Source organism: Kogia breviceps, chromosome 2, assembly GCF_026419965.1.
Source record: "Kogia breviceps isolate mKogBre1 chromosome 2, mKogBre1 haplotype 1, whole genome shotgun sequence".
Taxonomy (NCBI): Eukaryota; Metazoa; Chordata; class Mammalia; order Artiodactyla; family Physeteridae; genus Kogia; species Kogia breviceps.
This window is the reverse complement of record NC_081311.1, coordinates 26409062-26431899: the sequence shown is the minus strand read 5'-3', so window position 1 is coordinate 26431899 and position 22838 is coordinate 26409062. Positions and strand designations below refer to the sequence as shown.

The 22838-nt window shown below is 40.5% G+C and overlaps 1 protein-coding gene across 1 annotated transcript in view; it reads right to left on the bottom strand.

Moving 5' to 3' along the window:
- Window positions 1-22838, bottom strand: part of ARL3 (ADP ribosylation factor like GTPase 3) — a 32989-nt gene that overhangs the window by 8862 nt on the left and 1289 nt on the right. Inside the window, exons 2-5 of the mRNA XM_059054170.2 lie at window positions 17574-17717; window positions 12728-12844; window positions 2707-2757; window positions 887-1072 (exon numbers count right to left, since the gene is read on the bottom strand). Of these exons, the coding sequence (XP_058910153.1) occupies window positions 887-1072; window positions 2707-2757; window positions 12728-12844; window positions 17574-17717 (498 nt within the window). The remainder of the gene's footprint in view (window positions 1-886; window positions 1073-2706; window positions 2758-12727; window positions 12845-17573; window positions 17718-22838) is intronic.

Sequence of the window (22838 nt, the reverse complement as noted above, 5' to 3'; positions counted from 1 at the left end):
ATACATGTCCTATGGCAATGAGGGGAGATGCCATTTTTCTAGATGCCGTTGATCCCCCAAAGCATCCGAGAGCCGTGCTGTCTGGTTCTCACAGCACTGGGTCACCTCCCTGGCAGGTACACCAGATGTTGAAAATGAGGCGCGTAGAGCACGCTGGGGGCTTCAGAATCAAGAAGTGGTCCTAGGGGGCTGACCCCAAGGGTCAACTGGTTTGAGGCTGCTTGGTAGGAAACATCAGAGGTGAAACTATTGATCATTCTTTGAGCCTTTCAGGTGTCTGGATTACAATCGTTTTCTGCCCTAAATTAAGATCACATGAGGGGGAGCTGCTCTTCGGTACACAGTTCCTCAGTGCAAAGCCTAAGGCTTTCGGCCGGCAGAAGCTTCTCCATGGGAAACCAACCTGAAGTAGCATGAAACAGGCCCCAACCCTGACAGCAGTGGAGACAGCCAACAGAAAAGACAAAACACTTCTAGGATAGCTAGTGCGTTGCTGATGGCTCTGTTACCTTGGGAGTACAAGTATTTAGCATCCGTAATACAAGACGCCAACACAAAACCCCCAGCCCGATCACCAAAGAATCCTAGAGTCGGAAAGCGTTTTTGAATTCTTCCATGCCGAACCTCCTCCCCAGTGAGGTAGCTTGTCACTGGTGGGGGGTAGTTTATCTGTGGTTTTCTTGGAACAGTTAATGATATCGGATTGGTTGCTAAGTAGAAAAGAATCAAACTCCTCCAGGCCTTTCACATCCTGGAATGGTTCATCTGCCCATCAAAGGCTATTTGTTTCATATCTTTTTCTATCTAGATCCCCCCCAACCAATGAGACAGGCTACCTCGGTTGGCTGCCGTGTTGCCAGGTGACCGAGCCCTCCAGTAACCTCACCTGAACGCCCTCTCCCGTGAGAGCCGAGCAAGACTGGATCTGCCAGACTCGGTCGCGGATGGTGTGCAGGTTCAGTCCTTCTGCAATTTCAGAGGCAGGGGCTGCTGTGAGCAGATCCTGCTTATTAGCAAAGATGAGCACTGGCACACAACTGAGCTTTTCTTCTTCCAGTAATTCAGCTAGTTCCTGGATCATTTTGGGAATATATGGGGAGGGGAGGATGAAATCTATGATATATAACCATGCATTTCTAATTAGAAATAAATAAGTTAAGCTGATCAACTAGCAACTTCCTTTTTTTTTTAAAGCAACTTTCAAGGGCAGTGGTTCTCAAACTTAAGCCTGTGGAAGAATCCCCTGGCAAATTCCTGGGCCTGCCCCAGAGATGCTGACTTTCGAAAGTCTAAGCCAGGGTCCAGGGATTTGCATTTTTAACAAGTTCGCCAGGTAGTTCTTTTATAGGGGATTCATAAATCATACTTTGAGAAATACTGTTCAAGGGGGAACGCAAATTGTGGTTAGACATTTAAAACTTACCCAACGTTACTATCTGCAAGTAACTTTCAATGCATAGATACGCATACATATACATATATATGTATGTATATGTACATATACATATATATTTTAAAATTTGAACTAAAAATGACAATTGCTTTAGAGACTATAATTCTGTTTCATCCTCTCTGTCTCCAAAACATGCATGCATGTGCATTATACTTCATTAAACCCACATCCTAAAGTAACTGCATTAGTCCATCTGGCAAGGTCTCTGATTTTTAGGTTATTGGTTGGGATCTAAACTGTATGTTGATTCTGCCTGCAATAAGTACAGGAGAAGGTATATACTTAGCTAAATGTCAGGATCCACCTCTTCCCCACTCAACCCACATTTTAGCTACTTAAGACACTTGGGCTGTCAAAGAGAACTGGATGGTTCAAGAGGCAGATCTCCATCTGACACCATTCACTTCCAAACTCATGTTTAGCATCGCTTCACTTGAGTGATGGTCTAGAAATCATCAAGGTATAGAAGGGAGAGGGGCTGTCTCCAGGAGTCTGGAGAGTTCTCAAACTAATTTCCAGGGAAAAGGAACTTAAACATGGGGACTGCTACCTTTGGAAGGCCACGTGCAGTAGTTCAGGACACAGGCCAAGGACTCCGCAATAAAATGTAAAGGTGCTTCTCCAAAGAGGTCCATGATACTACTCACTTCTTATCAGTGCTCTCAGTCTGGGTAAAATGGTCTATGCCCACAGCTTCTCTATTTAAAATTGCATACACAGATTGCATCGTGTAATCATGTTGACATGCAGTCTGCATTTGAAGTTATACTTGGGTTCAAAGTATACCTATCTCTTCGCTTGGCAAGAAGAGCAGCTTAGTCTTGGCTTGCACATTTCTTCCCATACCTTCTAATTTGTCCAAGTTACCCTCAGATCAATTAAGTTGGTATTGAAAAACGTACACAGAAATGATAAGTGAATTGTTCCTCAGGTTCACTTCTTTTTTTTTTTTTCCTCAGGTTCACTTCTATGTGGCCTGGGAAGAGCTTTTGGGCATGGTGGTAAGTTCCGTTTGCTTATATCTTATTTATTTAATTTGATTAAAACTAAAAGGCTTTCAATGAAAAATTGTTTAAAGAGTTCTCAACCAATTTCTTTTTTAGGCAAGTGGTATTTTGCCTGCTTGCCAGAATGACTGTTTTGTTTAAACTGCAAAGGTTAAACAAAAATACTTCCCTCACTCTTATACATTTACAAAGTAGATTAATGAATACCCAATTATTTGGGAAATACCTCAACGAACAATTTTTTACCTGACCCGTCTCTTCAAATCTTTTTCTGTCTGCGCTGTCAATTACATATATCTGTAAAGTAAAAGAAGAAGGCTACTTCAATAAGCAAATATGGAAAAAGACAGGGCAACTTCTAGGGAAGGAGCAGATGATTCCGAATCAGCAGATTTTTACATTAGCACAGCATCCTGAAACTGAGCTGGTAATTCTTATCTACGGATGCAAAATAAACTAATTAATTAATTAAATGGAGAGGCCCAGAAGATACCTCCAGCAAAGTTCCAAAGTAAGAAGTCAGGAGAGCCAAGCAGGATAAAAATTGATACATTTAACAGGCATTCACTGAACATTCTTACTAGATTTACCCTATTAATCCTCGTTATCACTCTGTGAGTTAGATTTCATTTTTATCCCATTTTATGCATAAATAAACATAAGCCCGAAGAAGTTAAGTAATTTACCCAAGTTACGTTTGGTACATGACAAAATGGGGATTCAAACTCAGGCATACCTGACAGTAAAGTCCCTAGTTGCTCTTAAGCACTCTGCTATACTGTGTCCCAAATTGTCAGGAAGGGATAGTGTTTTGAGGCATTTGCAAATCCTATAGCCCTCGAAGATCATCGTTCTGAAAGTACCATTTTCAGTATTAACAGTATGCTATCTTCAGGCGCTGGGAGGTTAAGATCAAGTACTGGAAATGGCAGGGGCATAGGCTTTGCCAGAGTAAGAGAAGTTTTGAGATTTACCGTAAATTACAAATCCCAAGCTTTCTTTCCCATCACTGAATTTTATTTATTGTATAAACAACATCCTATAACAATGGTAAGGGAAATTAGAAAAGACCAAAGAAGAAAGAAAAATCACCTATAGTTACAGAACCCAAGCACATTAATTATTTTCATTTCCTATGAAAGTTCCCTTCTAATTCTTCTTCATATGGAAATTTAAAAAGAAAATCAGAGGACTTCCCTGGTGGCACAGTGGTTAAGAATCCGCCTGCCAATGCAGGGGACATGGGTTTGAGCCCTGGTCCGCGAAGATCCCACATGCTGCAGAGCAACTAAGCCCGTGCGCCACAACTACTGAGCCTGTGCTCTAGAGCCCACGTGCCACAACTACTGAAGCCTGCGAGCCTAGAGCCTGTGCTCCACAATAAGAGAAGCCACTGCAATGAGAGGCCCACGCACCGCAACAGAGTGGCCCCAGCTCGCCGCAACCAGAGAAAGCCCAGGTGCAGCAACGAATACCTAACGCAGCCAAAAATAAATAAGTAAATTAAAAAGAAAACCAGAGATATCATTTTGTAGTCATTAAAAAAAAACACCAGTTTTTTTTTTTTTTTTTGCGGTACGCAGGCCTCTCCCTTTGCGGAGCACAGACTCCGGACGTGCAGACTCAGCGGCCATGGCTCACCGGCCCAGCCGCTCCGCGGCATGTGGGATCTTCCCGGACCGGGGCACGAACCCGCGTCCCCTGCAGCAGCAGGCGGATTCTTAACCACCGGGCCACCAGGGAAGCCAAACACCAGTGTATTAAATGTTCTCCCAGTTGCTAATCTTAAAAATTATCAAAATTTCAAATTTTCTTTAAAGAAATTAGAATTGTTATTAAATTAACGGTATAATGGAAAAGCTCTTTTAAAAGAACGTATCATTGAAAAACAACAATGAAAAACAATCTTGAATTCCCACCTTTACGTGCCTTAAAATTCTGTTCTACTCTGAAAACTTGCTCTCTTTTGAAAGGAAAAAAACCCCAACAATTAAAATTCCTTTGCTTAAGTTAATGCACTCTCATTTAGAGTCACTAGTGCTGGGACTTCCCTGGCGGTCCAGTGGTTAAGACTCCGCCCTTCCTCGGCCGGGGGGGGGGGGGGGGGGGGCAGGGGGCATGGGTTCGATCCCTGGTCGGGAACTAAGATACCGCACGCCGCGCAGCACGGCCAAAAAATAAAAATAAAAAAATAAAAAAATTTAGGGCTTCCCTGGTGGCGCAGCGGTTGAGAGTCCGCCTGCCGATGCAGAGGGCACAGGTTCGTGCCCCGGTCCGGGAAGATCCCACATGCCGCGGAGCGCCTGGGCCCGTGAGCCATGGCCGCTGAGCCTGCGCGTCCGGAGCCTGAGCTCTGCTACGGGAGAGGCCACAACAGTGAGAGGCCCGCGTACCGCAAAAAAAAAAAAAAAAAAAAAAAAAATAGAGTCACTAGTGCTAAATATTATACCAGGGACCAAGTCCAGCCTTTCCTCACCTGTGTTTCCTTCATGGAGAATCACAGGAGAAAGGATGGATGTGTTTGGTCTCAGTATTTTTTTGTGGCCTTGTTATTGTTAATATTACTCTGACTCAATGTCAATGCATACCACAGAGACACAAAATTCTATACTGTCTGATAAGTCAGAACATGGTGGCATCTTAGTTTTCCACTGGTGGGTGTCACATTATATAGTAGCAGGCATAGTATAAACACAAATGTAGAAAGAAGGAATGCAATGTTAGAGTGAACCTGAATACAAAGGACAGGATTAGAACTATTTGGTAGTCTATAGTGGATTAGGATGATCTTCACTCAGGCAAGAGTGGGACATGATGTGAGGGAGGGGAGAAGGGGCAGGTGATCCCTGGGAGGATATCCTGGGCTCAGATTACAAAGCAGGAAAAAATGTGCTTGGGAGCAAAGGGTATGAGTGAGAAGGTAAATGTAGAAGAGGCTGAGAATACAATTAAAGATAAAGTTAATGGGAATTGCCTGGCAGTCCAGTGGTTAGGACTCGGCACTTTCACTGCCGGGTCCCGGGTTCAATCCCTGGTTGGGGAACTAGGATCCCATAAGCTGCGTGGTGCAGCCAAAAATAAAAAGAAAAGAAAAAGATACAGTTAAGAAATTGGTGTTTGATATGATGAAAAACAAACAGTTGGGAGAGAATAATTAGGAATGGAAAGATAGTTTTAATAGTAGACAAGAAAGATGATGACTGAAATACCAAAGAATCCAGGGGCTGAAAGTCAATAAGAAAGTTTTAACTTTTACTTTAATTACTTGCTAAATTACTTGCTACTTATTGCTTTGACATTAAATTTCACAAGGAACATTTTCATTAAGAGAGTCAAAAGGGGGCTTTTCCTAAACTGTACATAAATTATTCCTATCATTTAGTATTTTTCTCACATAACTTTTATAGAATTTGAAAATTATTGTACAATAATTCCAGGAGGAAGGCTATAAAACAACTGCCCCATTTATTAAAAGGGTCAAGTGAAAAAGTCCTAAGAAAAACCAGTCTCTGGTGATCCCACAAATCTGTTTTTCTATGGTGGCACACGATTCTCCTGGTTACCCCCTCCCCAGTGCTGCTCAGTTTCTTTCTGTTTGCTTGCGGTCAATAGCTAAGGATAAGGATAGCCTCTTTTTCTTCCTTTCTTTTTCTTGTTAATAACATAGGTGTTAATCTCATCATGCAAAAACCAGTTTTTAAACTTTATTTTAATTTTTTAAAATTAATTTTTATTGGAATACAGTTGCTTTGCAATGTTGTGTTAGTTTCTACTGTACAGGGAAGTGAATGAGCTATACGTATACATATATCCCCTCCTTTTTTGGATTTCCTTCCCATTTAGGTCACCACAGAGCACTGAGTAGAGTTCCCTGAGCTACATAGTAGGTTCTCATTAGGTATCTATTTTATACATAGTATCAATAGTGTATATATGTCAATCCCAATCTCCCAATTCATCCCACCCCCACCCCTTCCCCCCTTGGTGTAACTTTTTATTTTATATTGGAGTATTGTTGATTAACAATGTTGTGTTAGTTTTAGGTGTACAGCAAAGTGATTCAGTTATACATATACATGTATCTATTCTTTTTCAAATTCTTTTCCCATTTAGGTTGCTACATAATAGTGAGCAAAAAAATGAATCCAAAAACAGATTATCAAATAAAAAATACTCAGAAAGTATTAAAGAAAGTTAAATATAGTGCTTTTGACTGGTCTTAAAACACTATGGATCTTCAAAAATTAAGTTTCATAAACCTATTCTAAAATAAACTTATAATCCATGGCACTCAGAATGAGAATGATGCTTTAAGCAGAGCCAATTCACACCTTCATTGGCAACTGCTTGGAAATTTTTATTTGGTTGTGGGAGGAAGACCTAGAGAAAAAGATTTTTTCTGGATGGAAGTTCAGCCAACTTTGGATTATCCGGAGACTGATTATCCACCATGCGAATGGAAGGCTCTTTGTTTCTCCTCTTGCTTCTGGTCCTCCTCCCTCCTGCTGCCACCTTTTGGCCATTTTATTGCTCTTAAGTATTTCTCCACCAGAGGGGTAGACAGAGACAGAAGAGATGACACTAAAAAGTGTGGCTTTTTATTGATAGCTTGAGCAAAAGTCTAAAAGGAGGGTGAAACTGACAAATAAGTTTTCTGGATAACCTGTGGTTTTTCAGTTATTTGTACTCTAGTAGTACTGACGCTCAAGTGTGAGTGATATTATAGAGATAATACAAAAGATGGTTGTTTGAGCTCCATCTCACTTGATGTCCTTTGGATATGGAAATGATGGCAAATTACCTTAAATTATGTTGTGTTTAAACACAAAACTAATAATGATAATGTAAATGGAGTTTGGTATTATTAATATTAATATATACCTTGAAAAAAATGATGTGTTTTTATCTATCAAAAGGCTGTTAATTCCTGGCACAAGAGAAATGGAAGACATCCTATCCCCTCCCTTCTATCATATCTCAGGATTAATTTCTTAGTCACTTCCCCCAAATTAATAAAGCTGAAGTCATGTTCTCAGTGTCATCATCCCTGAGAATAACTGCACTTTTAGGAGTTGCTTTGATTCTTTCAAACCTCTAGAGAAACATATAATTTAAAGTGGGGGTTGGTACCCTTTTTCTGTAAGGGGTCAGGTAGTAAATATTTTAGGTTTTGTGGCGCATTCAATCTCTTTCACAGCTATTGAACTTTGCTGCTGTAGTGCAAAAGCAACCATAAAAAATACATAAACAAATGGACGTGGCTGTGTTCCAACAGAACTTTATTTACGGACACTGAAATTTGAATTTCATATAATTTTCATGTGTCATGAAATCTTATTCTTCTTTTGCTTTTTTGTTCAACCATTTAAAAATGTCAAAACCATTCTTAGCTCACGAGACACAATAACAGGAGGCAGGCTGGATCAGTTTGTCGACACCTGCTCTAAAGCAAGACTGTATTTTGGCATTCTAGAGAGAACTGAAAAGAATTAACCAGGCAACGAAATGCATCAAGCCTCAACCCTGCTCTTCTAGGCAGCGTGGAGTCTACTGTAATACGTCTTTTCAACCAACAGCCGAAGACTATTAAATACAGACAAGCAAACTAATGTAACCCATCCACCACTGTCTCTCCAAGCTGCTACAAAACGGGCAGATAGGGCTAAGAGCCCCAAGGCCTTAGAATCTAACCATGGGGACTCAGCTGCTCCTCAAGACTTGTTTAATCTCAAATAGCACTGGAAAATAACAAAAGGTTTGACTCAATCCAAAATATTGTCTGATACTGGCAGCATAATATAGCTGGAGAAAGCTCCTCTAGGGTTACTGTGAACTGATTTTTGCTTGATTGTCCAATAATTCCTAGGTGCTCTCAGCTAATGGGAAGTGTGGAATCCAGGGTCATATTACAACTACCTTGCAGTCTACCCTCAAGATGTTAGAGCTTATGATTTAAAATTACCCTGATCTGTAGACCAGAAAGTTTCTGAGACCTCCTCATGGAGCCTTAAGGCATTAATGTCCTTATATACAGCTCTTTTTTTTTTTTTAAAAAAAAGGAATTTATTTATTTATTTATTTAGGCTGTGCTGGGTCTTAGTTGTGGCACGTGGGATCTTCATTGTGGCATGCGGGATCTTTTTTAGTTGCAGCATGTGTACTTCTTAGTTGTGGCACGCGAACTCTTAGCTGTGGCACGCATGTGGGATCTAGTTCCCCGACCAGGGATTGAACCCGGGCCCCCTGCATTGGAAGTGAGGAGTCTTATCCACTGGACCCCCAGGGAAGTCCTTATACAGCCCTTATTTGGACATTTCTTTCAAAGTACCTAATCCAGCAGATGAACAGATAGAATTGTGATTTCTCTCAATTGCTTGGTTCTTCCCAACTCTTGACTCAAAAAGTAAAGGAGAATCTATAGCCTTTTCTTCCCCCAGTTTTATTGTGATATAATTGACATACAGCACTGTTTAAGGTGTATAGCATAATGATTTGGCTTGACTCTATAGCTTTTGTATATTAGCCTTATAGCCTGCAAATTTGCTGTAATCACTCATTAGTTCCAGGACTTTCCTTGTTGATTTTTGGGATTTGAAAGACTTTTAATGTTCAGTTTTTCTAACACGTAGTTTCATACAATTTAGAGACTCATCTCTACATTTCAAGTATTCGTGAGTGAAATAATATGATGGCTTGGATTTGCTTTAAAATACTTAAAAAAAAAAGTGGTGGTAGGGGAGATGAAATAAGATTGCCAAAGCTGAAATTAAGGAAGTCAGATGATGGGTAGGTATGTGGGGTTTCATTACATTATTTTTTTGACCTCTATATAAATTTGAAAATTTCTAAAATTATATTTCAAAACCAGACACATTATTTGAGATAAGGGAAAATTTTTCTTTTTTCCCAACATTTCTCTTCTGTTCTCCTAGAAGGTATATAATACATTTTGGAAGAATAACTGGTTGAATAGATGGATAAATGGATGGATGGATGTGTCTCATCTTTTTGTTCTCAACCATTTAAACCTTCAACCTGACATAAGGAATATACCTGAACTTACCTTCACCATGGGCCAGAAATATTATGAGCCCATGTGATGGCCAACTTGGTACCTCACATGTGTTTATTGATTTGATGATAGTACAATTTTATATTTTGGTATTATTCCCCATATAAGAATCATGATAAATAAATTCATTACTTCTCATAAACCCTCTATGAAGTAGATGTTCCACCCAGTTCATAGAATTAATAAGCCTCTGGACTTGACCACAATGATACAGAATCATAGAACCTTAGAGTTGGAAGGGAATTAGAAGTTATAGAACTCCACATTCTACCTAATGTTGGAATCCACCTATAACAATTATCCATTTCATTTATTTGGTGCTTTTCTAAGCACTGGGGATACAACAGGTTAAAAAAAAAAAAAGTAAAGTTCCTGTATTCATGTAGCTTACATTACAGTGGGGGAGAAAGGTAATAAATAAAAATATGTCTGAGGTGAGGGACTACACCATGAGAATATCTAAGGAAAAAGAATTCTAGCATTGGAAATAGTGATGACAAAGGCCCGGAGGTGGGAGCATGCCTGTGTTCCAGGAATAGCAAGGAGGCCAGTGTGGCTGGCACCAGGTGAGAAGGGCTTGGAAGAGGAGTCAACAGGTAGGGGGCTTCGTGGACCACTGTAAGAACCTTGGCTTTAACTCTGAGCTGGGAAGCTTATGTTTGAATAGGATCAAAATAGCTATAGTGTTGAGGAGAGACTTGAGGGAGGCAAGGCAGAACTTAGTAGGCTAGTTAGAATGATACTGCAATAATCAATGCATGGGGGGCTTCCCTGGTGGTGCAGTGGTTGAGAGTCCGCCTGATGATGCAGGGGACACGGGTTCGTGCCCTGGCCTGGGAAGATCCCACATGCCGCGGAGCGGCTGGGCCCGTGAGCCATGGCCGCTGAGCCTGCGCGTCCGGAGCCTGTGCTCCGCAATGGGAGAGGTCACAACAGTGAGAGGCCCATGTACCACCAAAAAAAAAAAAAAAAAAAAAAAAGAAGCAGCCACCTGCCAATGCAGGGGGACACGGGTTCGAGCCCTGATCTGGGAAGATCTCACATGCCACGGAGCAACTAAGTCCGTGTGCCACAACTGCTGAGTCTGTGCTCTAGAGCCTGCAAACCACAACCACTGAGCCCGCATGCCACAACTACTGAAGCCCGTGTGCCTAGAGTCTGTGCTCCGCAACAGGAGAAGCCACCGCAATAAGAAGCCCATGTAGCCCCCGCTCACTGCAACTAGAGAAAGCCCGTGCACAGCAATGAAGACTCAATGCAGTCAAAATAAATAAATAAATTTTAAAAAATAATAAATAAATTTTAAAAAATAATCAATGCACGGTAGCAGTGGCGATGGAGTGAAGTGGGCAGATTCTAGAAATATTTTGAAAGTAGAATTGACAGGATTGGCTGATGGAGAAGATGTGGGGAGTGAAAAGGAGCCCAGGATGAGTCCAGTGCTTCTGGATGAATGGGACTGTTACTGAGAAGACTGGAGAAGATTTGGGCAGGGGTGGATGAAGATAGGAATTCGGTTTTGGACATGTTGAGGTTGAGGGGACTTACTAGCCACTGGTGTTCAGGTGTCAAATAGGCAGCTGGCTGTATATGAAACTGAGTTCCAGGTTGGAGATAACAGTTTGGGATTCACTGGCATGTAGGTGGTGATTAACGCCTTGAAATTGGATGAGGTCATCTAAGCAGCGACTTAGAGAAGAAAAGCACAGGCCTGAACTCTGGGGTACTCCAACATTTGGAGGTTGGGAGATAAGGAAAAAATAGCAATGGAGATTGAGGAGTAGCAGCCAGTGAGACAGGAGGAAAACCAAGATAGAATGGAATTCTGGAAGCCAAGGAAAGACAATGTTTCAAGGACAGCACGACCAACTCTGTTAAATGTGCTGACAGGTCAAGTGAGATGAATAATGAAACCTGAACATGGGACTTGGCACTGTGAATTCTCTGTGAGCCTGAATGGAGGGTTCCAAGTGCCTGTGGGGAGAGGAAGTGAAGACAGAGGGCACAGAAAATTCTTTTAAGGAGTTGTAAGCGAGGCTGAGGAATGGGACAGTATCTAGAGGAGGATGTATAGGAAGCCAAGAGTTCTTTGTTTTAAACGAGAGCAACTATAGGATGTGTGCATGCTGATAGGAGTGAGCAGGTAGAAAGAGACACCTAGGAAGCAGCAGCAGAGGGAAGAGAGGGAAGCTGTCTGAGATGCAAGGTGAGTTCTATTGGCAACGAAGATATCGACGTGTTTTTGCAGCTTACTGTCTAGGGTCATAGTTAAAGTAAATTCAAACTTTCAGTTAGAGGTTAACAGAAATATCATGCAACATTTTTTCCTATCCAAGTTCATGAAAGGCCCTGGTTTTATGGTACGACCATGGTGAGTGGCTGAGGTGGGGTGGATGGCAAGCTCGCTGGAGGGGAGGTGAAGGAACTGAGAGGCTGAGGGATTGGAGAAATCATGCACCTGGAGAGTAAAATCTCCAAGAATCCTAAAACAGTAGTCCTAGAGAACTTGGCAGTGAGCTGGGAGCTCAAGTCTCAGCCTCTGCCTGCGTGAATGCTGCGTGAGCCAGGAATCCCAGTGCAGAAGGAATCCCAGAAGCCTGAGGCAGCTTCTACTTCTGGAAAGTTACGATTATAGGAAATTTCTTCCTTATTCTGAGTTAAACCCTAATACTCCCCAAACTGCTCCTTGCCTGGTCCTCTAGAACTATTCACAATGAAGCTAATCTCTCAGACTTAAGATAGTTCCTGAAGCAACTAGAGACAGTTCCAAGCATTTTCTCTTCCAGCAAGGACATCGTCAGGTCTTTCAACCATTCCTCATACATCATGGTTTCCAGGACCTTCACTTTCTTGGTTGCTCTCTTTGGGATATACCTGATTCGTTGATTTCCTTGGGTTGATGGAGTCAATGGCACAATCTTCTGACTTGTCTTCTGCTGTTCAAATCACTATGGTAATTAATAAATACTTTATTTGCCAAGGTGGGTGTGGGCACAACATTGTTACTGAGCAACAGAAAAACATCTTATATAAATTACACAAAGCTCCACAATCTGTCTGCTAGCTCTAAGTTCAGAGTGATGAAGAGCAATGTTACGGCAATGGAATTATTGACAAGAAAGACAATTATAGTGTAAATGTTAGTAAGACAGGGCAGAAGAGATTATGAATTGATGCATCAGAAGGAGTACTTACGAGAATATCAGTGTTTTCAAAATAATTCCTCCAGTATGGTCTGATTTTCCTCTGTCCACCAATGTCCCATACATTCAGTTTAAAACCTTGTGATTGTACACTTTTGATGTTAAAACCCTGAAACAAAAAACACCAAGTTTTACTAGGCTTTGAGATCAATTTCTGACAGTTACATTTACCAGCTATGTTATTTATTAATTCTGAGGTACTCTGCCAGATGTGACACAGATGATACTGAAAACAGTTTGCTCTGATAGGGAACAAAAATGTATCTACATGTGCTTCTGTCACTCAGGTTGGAGTCAGTGTTGATGATGTCATGCTGAGTGCACACACACATGGAACTGCTGAGGATGACTTGGTATGAGAACAGCTCTGCTAAGCAACACAGACCCCCACCCACCCCATGAGTCCTCAGCATGGTGAAATTTAACAGGACATTACATGTAACTAACAAAAAAACAAAGCTGAATCTGCAGACTCAACACAACAGAACAAATGCTAAGTTTAAAAAGAGGCAAGGGGCTTCCCTGGTGGTGCAGTGGTTAAGAATCCGCCTGCCAATGCAGGGGACACGGGTTCGCGCCCTGGTCTGGGAAGATCCCACATGCCGCGGAGCAACTAAGCCCATTTGCCACAACTACTGAGCCTGTGCTCTAGAGGCCAGAGTCAACTACTGAAGCTCACGTGTCTTGAGCCTGCGCTCCGCAACAAGAGAAGCCACTGCAATGAGAAGCCTGCCCACCACAACAAAGAGTAGGCCCCGCTCACTGCAACTAGAGAAGGCCCTTGTACAGCAATGAAGACCCAATGCAGCCAAAAAAAAAAAAAAAGAGGCAAGAGCTACAATCTGGAAGACTGGATGCTATAAGAGCAGCTCAAAATGAAAGAAATTTCCTCATATGCATTGATCAAGAAAAGGAAGGAGCTGAACTCAGGACACGAAGGGGGAGGCTGGTTTGTAACTGGAGTAGCACCCCTCATACAGGTGGTGATGAAAACAAACAAGTGGGCATTTGAAACTGTTCTTTTTAAAAAATTTTTATTTATTTATTTATGGCTGTGTTGGGTCTTCATTTCTGTGCAAGGGCTTTCTCTAGTTGTGGCAAGTGGGGGCCACTCTTCATTGTGGTGTGCGGGCCTCTCATTATCGCGGCCTCTCTTGTTGCGGAGCACAGGCTCCAGACGCGCAGGGTCATTAATTGTGGCTCACGGGCCCAGCTGCTCCGTGGCATGTGGGATCTTCCCAGACCAGGGCTCAAACCCGTGTCCCCTGCATTGGCAGGCAGATTCTCAACCACTGCGCCAACAGGGAAGCCCTTGAAACTGTTCTTTAATAGGTATCTCTGATGAACTTGAAAAGAAAGTATTCATTTTCAGGACAGTGACACAAGGTGGAACTTTGGGGAAGGTAAGCCAATCAGGGGCAGGCAGAAGGGTGAGCTGGGAGTTCATGTGCAGAGAAACAAATTAACAAGACTTTTGGGGTTCGAAGAGAAGGCATTTTATGTGCAAGATTAAAAAAAAATCTTCTTGCAAGAATGACATCATGAAATCAGGATCTGAAAAATCCGATCAACAGCCTGCTCCCACAGAAGTGACATTTCATCCAGAATAGCTGGAGTTAAGTGGGTCTGGGGATGCCTCCACAAACATTTGCCTCTTCTGGCAGCTCCCCAGCACTACTGCCTCACACAGGAGAAGGCACAGGGCAATGGTATGGGAACACTGCCACCCAATTTCCACCGAGGACAGTCACTAGAGGACAACAGGGGATGATGCTTACTATTGCTCCTTTAAAATGCCAATGACTGAATAAATTAGAAGTTTTAGAACTCCTAAGGGAAGTGGCTTAAGCTTATTGTAAAAGCGCACTTCATTCTGACTCATTGACAAAACCCCTTTTATGCGTTTAAAAGTTCTACACTTAACTACAGTAGTAAATGTCAGACCCAGCAACAACAAATTCTTTCTGGAATGAGGGAATAAATAAGTGTAAATCCTAGAATTTGACCATATGTGTCAGCTGCCTTAAAAGTCTGTAAGTCACCAGACCCGACAAATCTACTAAGAAATTATTCTAAGGAAATAATAATGAATGGGTGCAAACATCTAGAGATGTGTATTGTATAAGTATTTACATACAGAGCAACGTAGAAATATGTTCAAGATACGTTATTAAGTGAAAAAGATGATACAAAACAGTATACTCTGTATGAGCCATTTTTACTTTCTATTTTAAATATACCCACCGTATATGGGCAAAGAAAAAAACCTGAAAGGATACATTCTTGAATGTTAACAGTGGTTATGTCTGACTGGGCATTATAGATGATTTCTAGTTTCTCAATTTTACCTATTTATACATTCTAAGTTTACTACAATGAGCATCTATCACTTTTTCTAATATAAAACAAAAACACAATAAAAATGTGTTTTAAAAGACTAAATACAAAACCTTGACATAATAACAGAGTCACCTATAACATAACAAACAGAGCCTGAAAGTTAGAATTGGAGCTTTGGGTCCATAACTAGGATTTCATTTCCCTGCTCACAGTGTGGATGTCCTCATTTTAGTGGTGCTCTTGAGAGAGACAGCCTCTCACTAATACGAAAAAAACCCCTAGCCCTTCTTTTCCTGGCAGAAATCCTGACACACTAATATGTGTTTTCAGCCCTTCTAGGCTAGACTACTGTAATTTGCTCCTCCTCAGGCCATACATTAAATTTGTTCAGAAGCTGTAAAATTGCTCATTTGGTAGCAGTTGAAATGACTTTTCTGCAAAGAGCTGCAAATCAGTAAGACTCGCTGGCCGTGAAGTACACACACCAGCACAGCCATTCAAACCTGACACCAAGCTCTTATCACAGGACAGTGACAGAAAATGGTAAATAACTCTGGTTTTGCTAAAACCTCTAATGCTCAAACGCTTAAAAGTAAGACCAACAGGGCTGCCCCTAGTTAGGAAACCCAAAGGCCTGGCCAAAGGTCAAGCTCTCTCAGGATTTCCTGCAGGGAAGGAGGCCTAAAGAAACCCACTGGAGTTCTTCCAGGCAGGACTTGTCTCCAACATCCATGCTGGGAGCACCACCATCCTTGTGCTTTGCTTGCTTAGCCCTATGAAAGAGGAGGGTCGATGAGGCTGGATTTAAAAATACAGGTAGGGCTTTCCTGGTAGTGCAGTGGTTAAGAATCCGCCTGCCAATGCAGGGGACATGGGTTCAAGCCCTGGTCCGGGAAGAGCCCACATGCCGCGGAGCAACTAAACCTGTGTGCCACAACTACTGAGTCTGTGCTCTAGAGCCCACAAGCCACAACTACTGAACCTGCGTGCCACAACTACTGAAGACCACACGCCTAGAGCCCGTGCTCCACAACAAGAGAAACCACGGCAATGAGAAGCCTGCGCACTTCAACGAAGAGTAGCCCCCGCTCGCCGCAACTAGAGAAAGCCTGCGCGCAGCAACAAAGACCCAACGCAGCCAAAAATAAATAAATTTTAAAAAAATACAGGTAATTTTTTTTTTATTTAAAAAATTGAGGGACTTCCCTGGCAGTCCAGTGGTTAGGACTCCACACTTCCACTGCAGGGGGCGCAGGTTCCATCCCTGATTGGGGAACTGAGATCCCACATGCATGCCGTGTGGCGAGGGCCCCAACCCCCGCCAGCCCCCCCACCCCCAAAAATAATCTAAAAAATTGAGGGAGTCCCCTGGTGGCCTAGTGGTTAGGATTCTGGGCTCTCACTGCTATGGCCCCAGTTCAGTCCCTGGTCAGGGAACTGAGATCCTGCAAGCCACATGGTGTGGCCAAAAAAAAAAAAAAAAGACATATTTGTATTTATTAAGTATAAAAATACACACTAAAAGTGTGTAAAAAAAAAAGTACTGTTGGGCTTCCCTGGTGGCGCAGTGGTTGAGAGTCCGCCTGCAGGTGCAGGGGACGCGGGTTCGTGCCCTGGTCCGGGAGGATCCCGCGTGCCGCGAAGCGGCTGGGCCCGTGGGCCGTGGCCGCTGGGCCTGCGCGTCCGGAGCCTGTGCTCCGCAACGGGAGAGGCCACAACAGTGAGAGGCCCGCGTATCGCAAAAAAAAAAAAAAAAAAAGTACTGTTTTTTTTCCTTTATGCTCTCTCTGTATTTTTCTACATGTATTAATTTCAAAATCAGAGAAGATAAAGCTATTTCTAAAAAGGAATTACTTAGATCAGAGGGAACTGATTGTATCTTGCTATGTACAGACATATAAATTTATATTATTATTTTTTTAAAATTATTGTAAAATATACGTAACATAAAATTTACCTTTTTTTTTTTTTTTTTTTTTTTTTTTCGGTACGCGGGCCTCTCACTGTTGTGGCCTCTCCCGTTGCGGAGCACAGGCTCCAGACGCGCAGGCTCAGCGGCCATGGCTCACGGGCCCAGCCGCTCCGCGGCATGTGGGATCTTCCGGGACCAGGGCACGAACCCGTGTCCCCTGCATCGTCAGGCGGACTCTCAACCACTGCACCACCAGGGAAGCCCAAATTTACCTTTTTAACCATTTTTAAGTGTGCAGCTCAGTGGCGTTAAGTATATTCACTCTTGTGCAACCATCACCGCCATCCATCCAGCCCCTGGGTAACCACAGTTCTCTCCTGTCTCTATGAATTTGACACTCTAAGTATCTCACATAAATGGAATCTCGTGATATATTTTGAAATCTGAGATTATTTTAAAATTGTATAGACTTTTCTCAGTAACAAAACTTACAAATGGACAAAACTCTATCTCCCATTTTGTCTTTCATATTGCTATTACCATCTTCCACGTGTCACACAAGCACTGGGGGCAAGGCAGCGCTCACCTGTGTAGGTGTGATGTGGCTGATGTCTTCAGATGCCAGCTGCTTCAGAAGAGTGGTCTTACCAGCATTATCCAAGCCCAGGAGAAGGATTCTCACCTCCTGGTCTGGCGCACTTTTCAATTTGCGCAAAATTGAGAGTAAGCCCTTGAACAACCATGAAGAACAGAGATTACTTTGGAGGCACTGACTTTGATATTACTGGGTATCAGAATGCCTTCTCCTCCTTGAAAAAAGTTCTTGATTGGAGAGCTTATAGTACTATTTTCCACTTTAATGTCATTTATTCCATTTGCTTATAAGTTTTGGCAGAAATACTTTAGTAAATTCAGCAACTTAATAAATAGCCTGGCTTATTCCTGCTCCTTCTATTAATCCAGCTTAGCAGTCACCCCAAATCTCCTGGAAGTGTGTACTACTAACCAACTCCCATTCCTGAAGCCCGACTGTAGGGAATTGATTTTTGTATTTTTCTCCTTTATACTAGAGTGAAGTTTCTTGTGCATAAGGACTATAGATAGCTTCCATCTCCCACAATGCCTGGCGCTTATTAGACACTATATGATAGCTGTTGAAATAAACAGAATTATCCACCCAAGTTAATGTAAGATTTTAAGGTACTAAGGTACTATTCAAAAGGTTGTAGAAAATTGTACTTGGGCTCTCCTTTAAGACTTTATTTTAGTTCTTGTTTAAGACTCCATCATTCAAAATACTCTATCATCTTCTAACTTTCACATGACCCTTACAGTATAGCTGCACGGTATAGATGATCTATGTTTTTCAGATGAAGAATCTAATACAACAGAGAAATTAGGGAATTGAAAGGTCATTCCGGAAGCAAAAAAACATTAAAGTTTACCCAGGGTATTTTTGACTAGTAATCTAATATTTCTGTTTCTTGTTTGCATTATTCTTTTAATGGATGGAAATAAGCCATGCTGCTTTTTAGCTAAGAACATAAGAAAAATCTTATAAGATAGTTATTTGTTCTGTCTTGCGGCTGACAATCATTTTCCAATGAGGCATGGTTACATCAAGAATCAAAGAATCCCAGAGTTTAAAGGGCATATAATCTAATCTCCCAGCCCAAGTGGAAATTCCTTCAAACTGAGTCTTAGAATTCTATAAAATGGTTATGTTTTTTATCCGCATCGACCCAGGAAATAACTCAAACCAGTCCGTTCACTAAGATCAAATGATAATTCTGTGAAATAATTTTCAAGAGTTGAGACAATGATATGCAAATATGCATAATTATAAGAATTCCCTTCTGCTTCAGAGGCCTTTGTTTACCACTTTTAGTACTGTATTCGCACTGACCACGTTAACCTCTCTATGCCTCAATTTCTGTCAGCAATAAAATGTAATGTTTAGTTTAAGACAGACAAATTCTATCGGAAAAGATTTGGAGAAGAGAGAATGAATAGATTTGAAACAAACAAACAAACAAAAGATTAAGCAAGTCTTTTTTTTTTTATGGCATATTTTTCTTTTGTTTTTTTATCTTCTCCAGCCTTGAATTATTTGACACCATTCCTTTTTAAAACTCTGTTTATGAGCAATCTCCCTGCTTCTATTAGCTACACTGCAATCACTCATTTATAATACCACCTTTCAGAACAGTTAAAATTAGAATTCTGAGATCCTTAGGGGACTGGTGATACAAAAAAGGCTAAGAACAGGCAAAACACATTGTACTACTCTTCCTGAGTTCCTGATTAGATGTCCTCATTATCCTTTCCAATAAAATTCTAAAACAACTGGAATTTATCACATTTGTACATTAAACAACGGTACAGGTAAAGAAAGTTCTTCTCATGCATCATTTACTAGTGTAGACATTGTCAAAGAACGTCTGTTTTCTATAAAATATTTTCAAGGTTCAAAATAAATGTTTTAGGTTTTTCCTCATGTGTCTCTTTCAAAAAAAAATCAGTATATACAAATACTGCTTTCTGCAGGCTGAGAACTTTTACACATTCATTATATTTGAAATTGAATGATTAAAAAACCATAATTTCTATTTGTCTTAAAAGGAGAGAAGCAAAACACAGATAAGAAAGAAAACATTCTAACTACAACTAAACTTTATAAACCTAATAGTATAAAAAAATACTTCTACATTTCCAATGAGCAATTTTCCTCATCAGGAAACAATAACTTCACATGTTGCACCTTTAAATGAAATTACAGAGAAATGGAAAGTTCAGCTAATATTTTCTTCCAGCAAAATAACAAATGGCATCTCAAGCATGGTCTAGGCAAGACAAATGCAAATACAGTACAGCATCACATTAACCCAACTCCTGAGGACAGGGGATCACAGGATTATTAGCATTTGCTAAATAGGGAAGAGGATATTTATAGATATCAGGGTTCTGCCTGAAAGGTACAAAGTAAGCTGATTATTTAAAAGGCTGGACAAAAGAGCAAAATAAGTCTACTCTATGCTTCTATCCATATATGTCTATAGTTAATGTCAAACGAAGGGAGACAGCCATTAGAAGTTAATTTTATTATGGGGCTGAGTTTTGCAGTATAAATACAAGGAAATGAATTTTTAGTGTATTTTTGGTCAAAACATCCATTCATTCATTTATATTAAACACACATAATGTGCTCCAAGTACAATGGTGAGCAAAACAGATATGATCTCTATGTAGGATGTGTACTCCTATGACATTAAATAAAGGCAATTTAAGAAACCAGAACTTTAGTTAATTGTGTATCGTGCGTTATCAGCATGCATGCACACAAGTTATCTGCACCCTGGTGGACAGAAGTGGTCTGACTCAGCCACAAAACATTTAAACAAACTTTTCTATAGGCAAATCATGACTAGCCATGCTGTTGACTATGGACATTTTATCTGCCTCAAAATCAGCTTAAACTCAACTACTGGCTCAACTACCAGCAGAGGCATGGTACACTGACCTAAAATGATACAAACTAGGTCATTCAAAGAAACTAGGGTGGTGGAGAGGGAGAGAGGAATATGTTGGTATATGGAAAATATATGTGACTGGAGGAGCAGCTAAAATTTAAGTATTAAAATTAGTAAGCCAACTGTCAAGTACTTGTACTCCCCATACCTAGCTTAAATGGAACTGCCTTCAATTTACTTTTACCTCACCAAAAAAAAATTGGTGCTGCCCAGTGAGATGTTATTAATTTCTAGGAATTCGTATAGCTTTGTGTGCGTGTGTGTGTGTTTGCAGTTCAGGAAATCCACAAGAGAATCCTTTATTCTGTATGCAGTGAATGGTCCATTCGAAAATAAAAGAACTTTCTAAGATGTTGTTTTTCCATTTATTGTTCAGAACGTCATTTTTATACCTTTGCATTTCTTACTGTTCAAAGCCAAGTCCTGTGATGTACAGGGAAGCAGCTGATTGATTTAAAGTTGGATCATGTGATTCAAAAACCAGTGGCAGCTGATTGATTTAAATCCTGGTCATATAACCTGAGGAGGGGGTGCTAAAAACTGCTTTTTTATCTCTGGCTCAGAATATCATAGTTATAGCTTGGTTTTTCTTATGATTTAGAAAGCTTGAGCTGTCTCTCCTTGGAATCAGCAGGAGAAAAATATAGTATTTCAGGTTCTTTTTTTTTTTTTTTTTTTGCATATTTGTATAGCTTTGATAGGGAGGACCTCACCCAAATTTTGTCTTCTTTCTCCTTATCTCTCTACTAAATAAATACAATGTTTCCTGAGGAACAAAATAGGGGCACCTCCTCAGGAAGAGTGGGTTCACACTTCATCAGAGTCCTAATGAAAAGAACATTATGGGCTTTAGAGTTTCATAGACTTTTATTCAACTTCCCTATGTGTAACCTCTGGCACAGTTCCATCTAGAAAATGGGAACAGTATTTATATCTCAAGAAAAATGCTATGAAGATTAAGTGAGATGATGTATGTAAAGCATGCACATAGAGGGCACTCAAAACAGTAGTTGTGTTTATATTTTTCACTGACAATTTTTGACCGGAAATCATAATCTTGGGAACAATCTTCAAGTATTAAAGATGCTAGATAACTACCACTAGGTTCATATATACAGAATTACTCCATAAATAATTCCTAAATGGAGGACTCATCTATTAAATAACAGTGATTAGTTATGCACAAAAATTACTGTCATCTTAGTATTTCACCAAGGACTTGGTATCCTAAGGCAGGGGTAAGACAGCTGAACCTCTAGGGGCTCAGAGAAACCAATAATAGGTTTTTGTTGCAGTTCTCCAAATTAAAAAAAGAATAAATATGTATTAGTCATAGCTAAAGGACTAAAAAAATAAATAAACCTGGGACTCACTCTTTACTAGCACAGTTACCACAGGGGCTCATGGGATACCAGATGTGACACACTTAATCATACCACTGACCGTTTAAATTCCATGTTCCACTTACAGTTCTAAGAATAGCTCACACTTTTGGAGACAGAAAAAAAATTGCATTTCGGAAATCAGATAAAGAATCCTGAATAATTTGTCCTAATTTCTTATTGTTCATAGTAGGAAAAAAATAAAAAAGAAAAACAAAATCTCTCTTGATCACTGAATACAACAGTCGTATACAACAGTGTTGTATACATTGTCAATTTGTTGTATACAGTGTCAATCTGCACCTGGAAACAGGACAGTGGTTAATTTATTGTGACTTGTAATTATAAATTAAACAATCATGAAATTACACAGTCCACTACATTGATAAACAAACTGGGAAAAGTTAGCCAACTGTTTCTCATTTATGATGCAATCTCTTTCTCTCTTGGTTTAGCATGCCTTTTTTTTTTTTAGCATGCCTTTTTCATTTCAATTCTAGTTATTTTCTGTGTAAATATTTATGTTTGTACTCATTTGTTGAGAAAAACTTAGCCTTTAAATGGACAGCTCATGTATAAACGATTAATAAAAAGCAAACATGTAAAGATCTGTTTAGCCTGAGGTTAACAAAACTGCAATGTAGCAAGTGTTGAAATATGATTGTGGCAACTTCAGATCAAATAATTCTACTTCTTTACCGATCTGACAATGTTAAATCAATTGCAAAAATTTTTTCCTATCAAAATTTACTCATTGGATTATCTAAGCAAATGTACATGTATTTTTTCCTTGTGAACATCTAGCTTTTTCTTACTTCATAAGTCAACAGAAGTGGTTCAACATTTCTAAAAGTCAAAAAGGGTCTGGAGTTGGGGCAGGGAAGTAACTATAAGCTTGAGTGTTAGCTCTTTTCAGCTGGTAAGCCAACCAACCTGCTT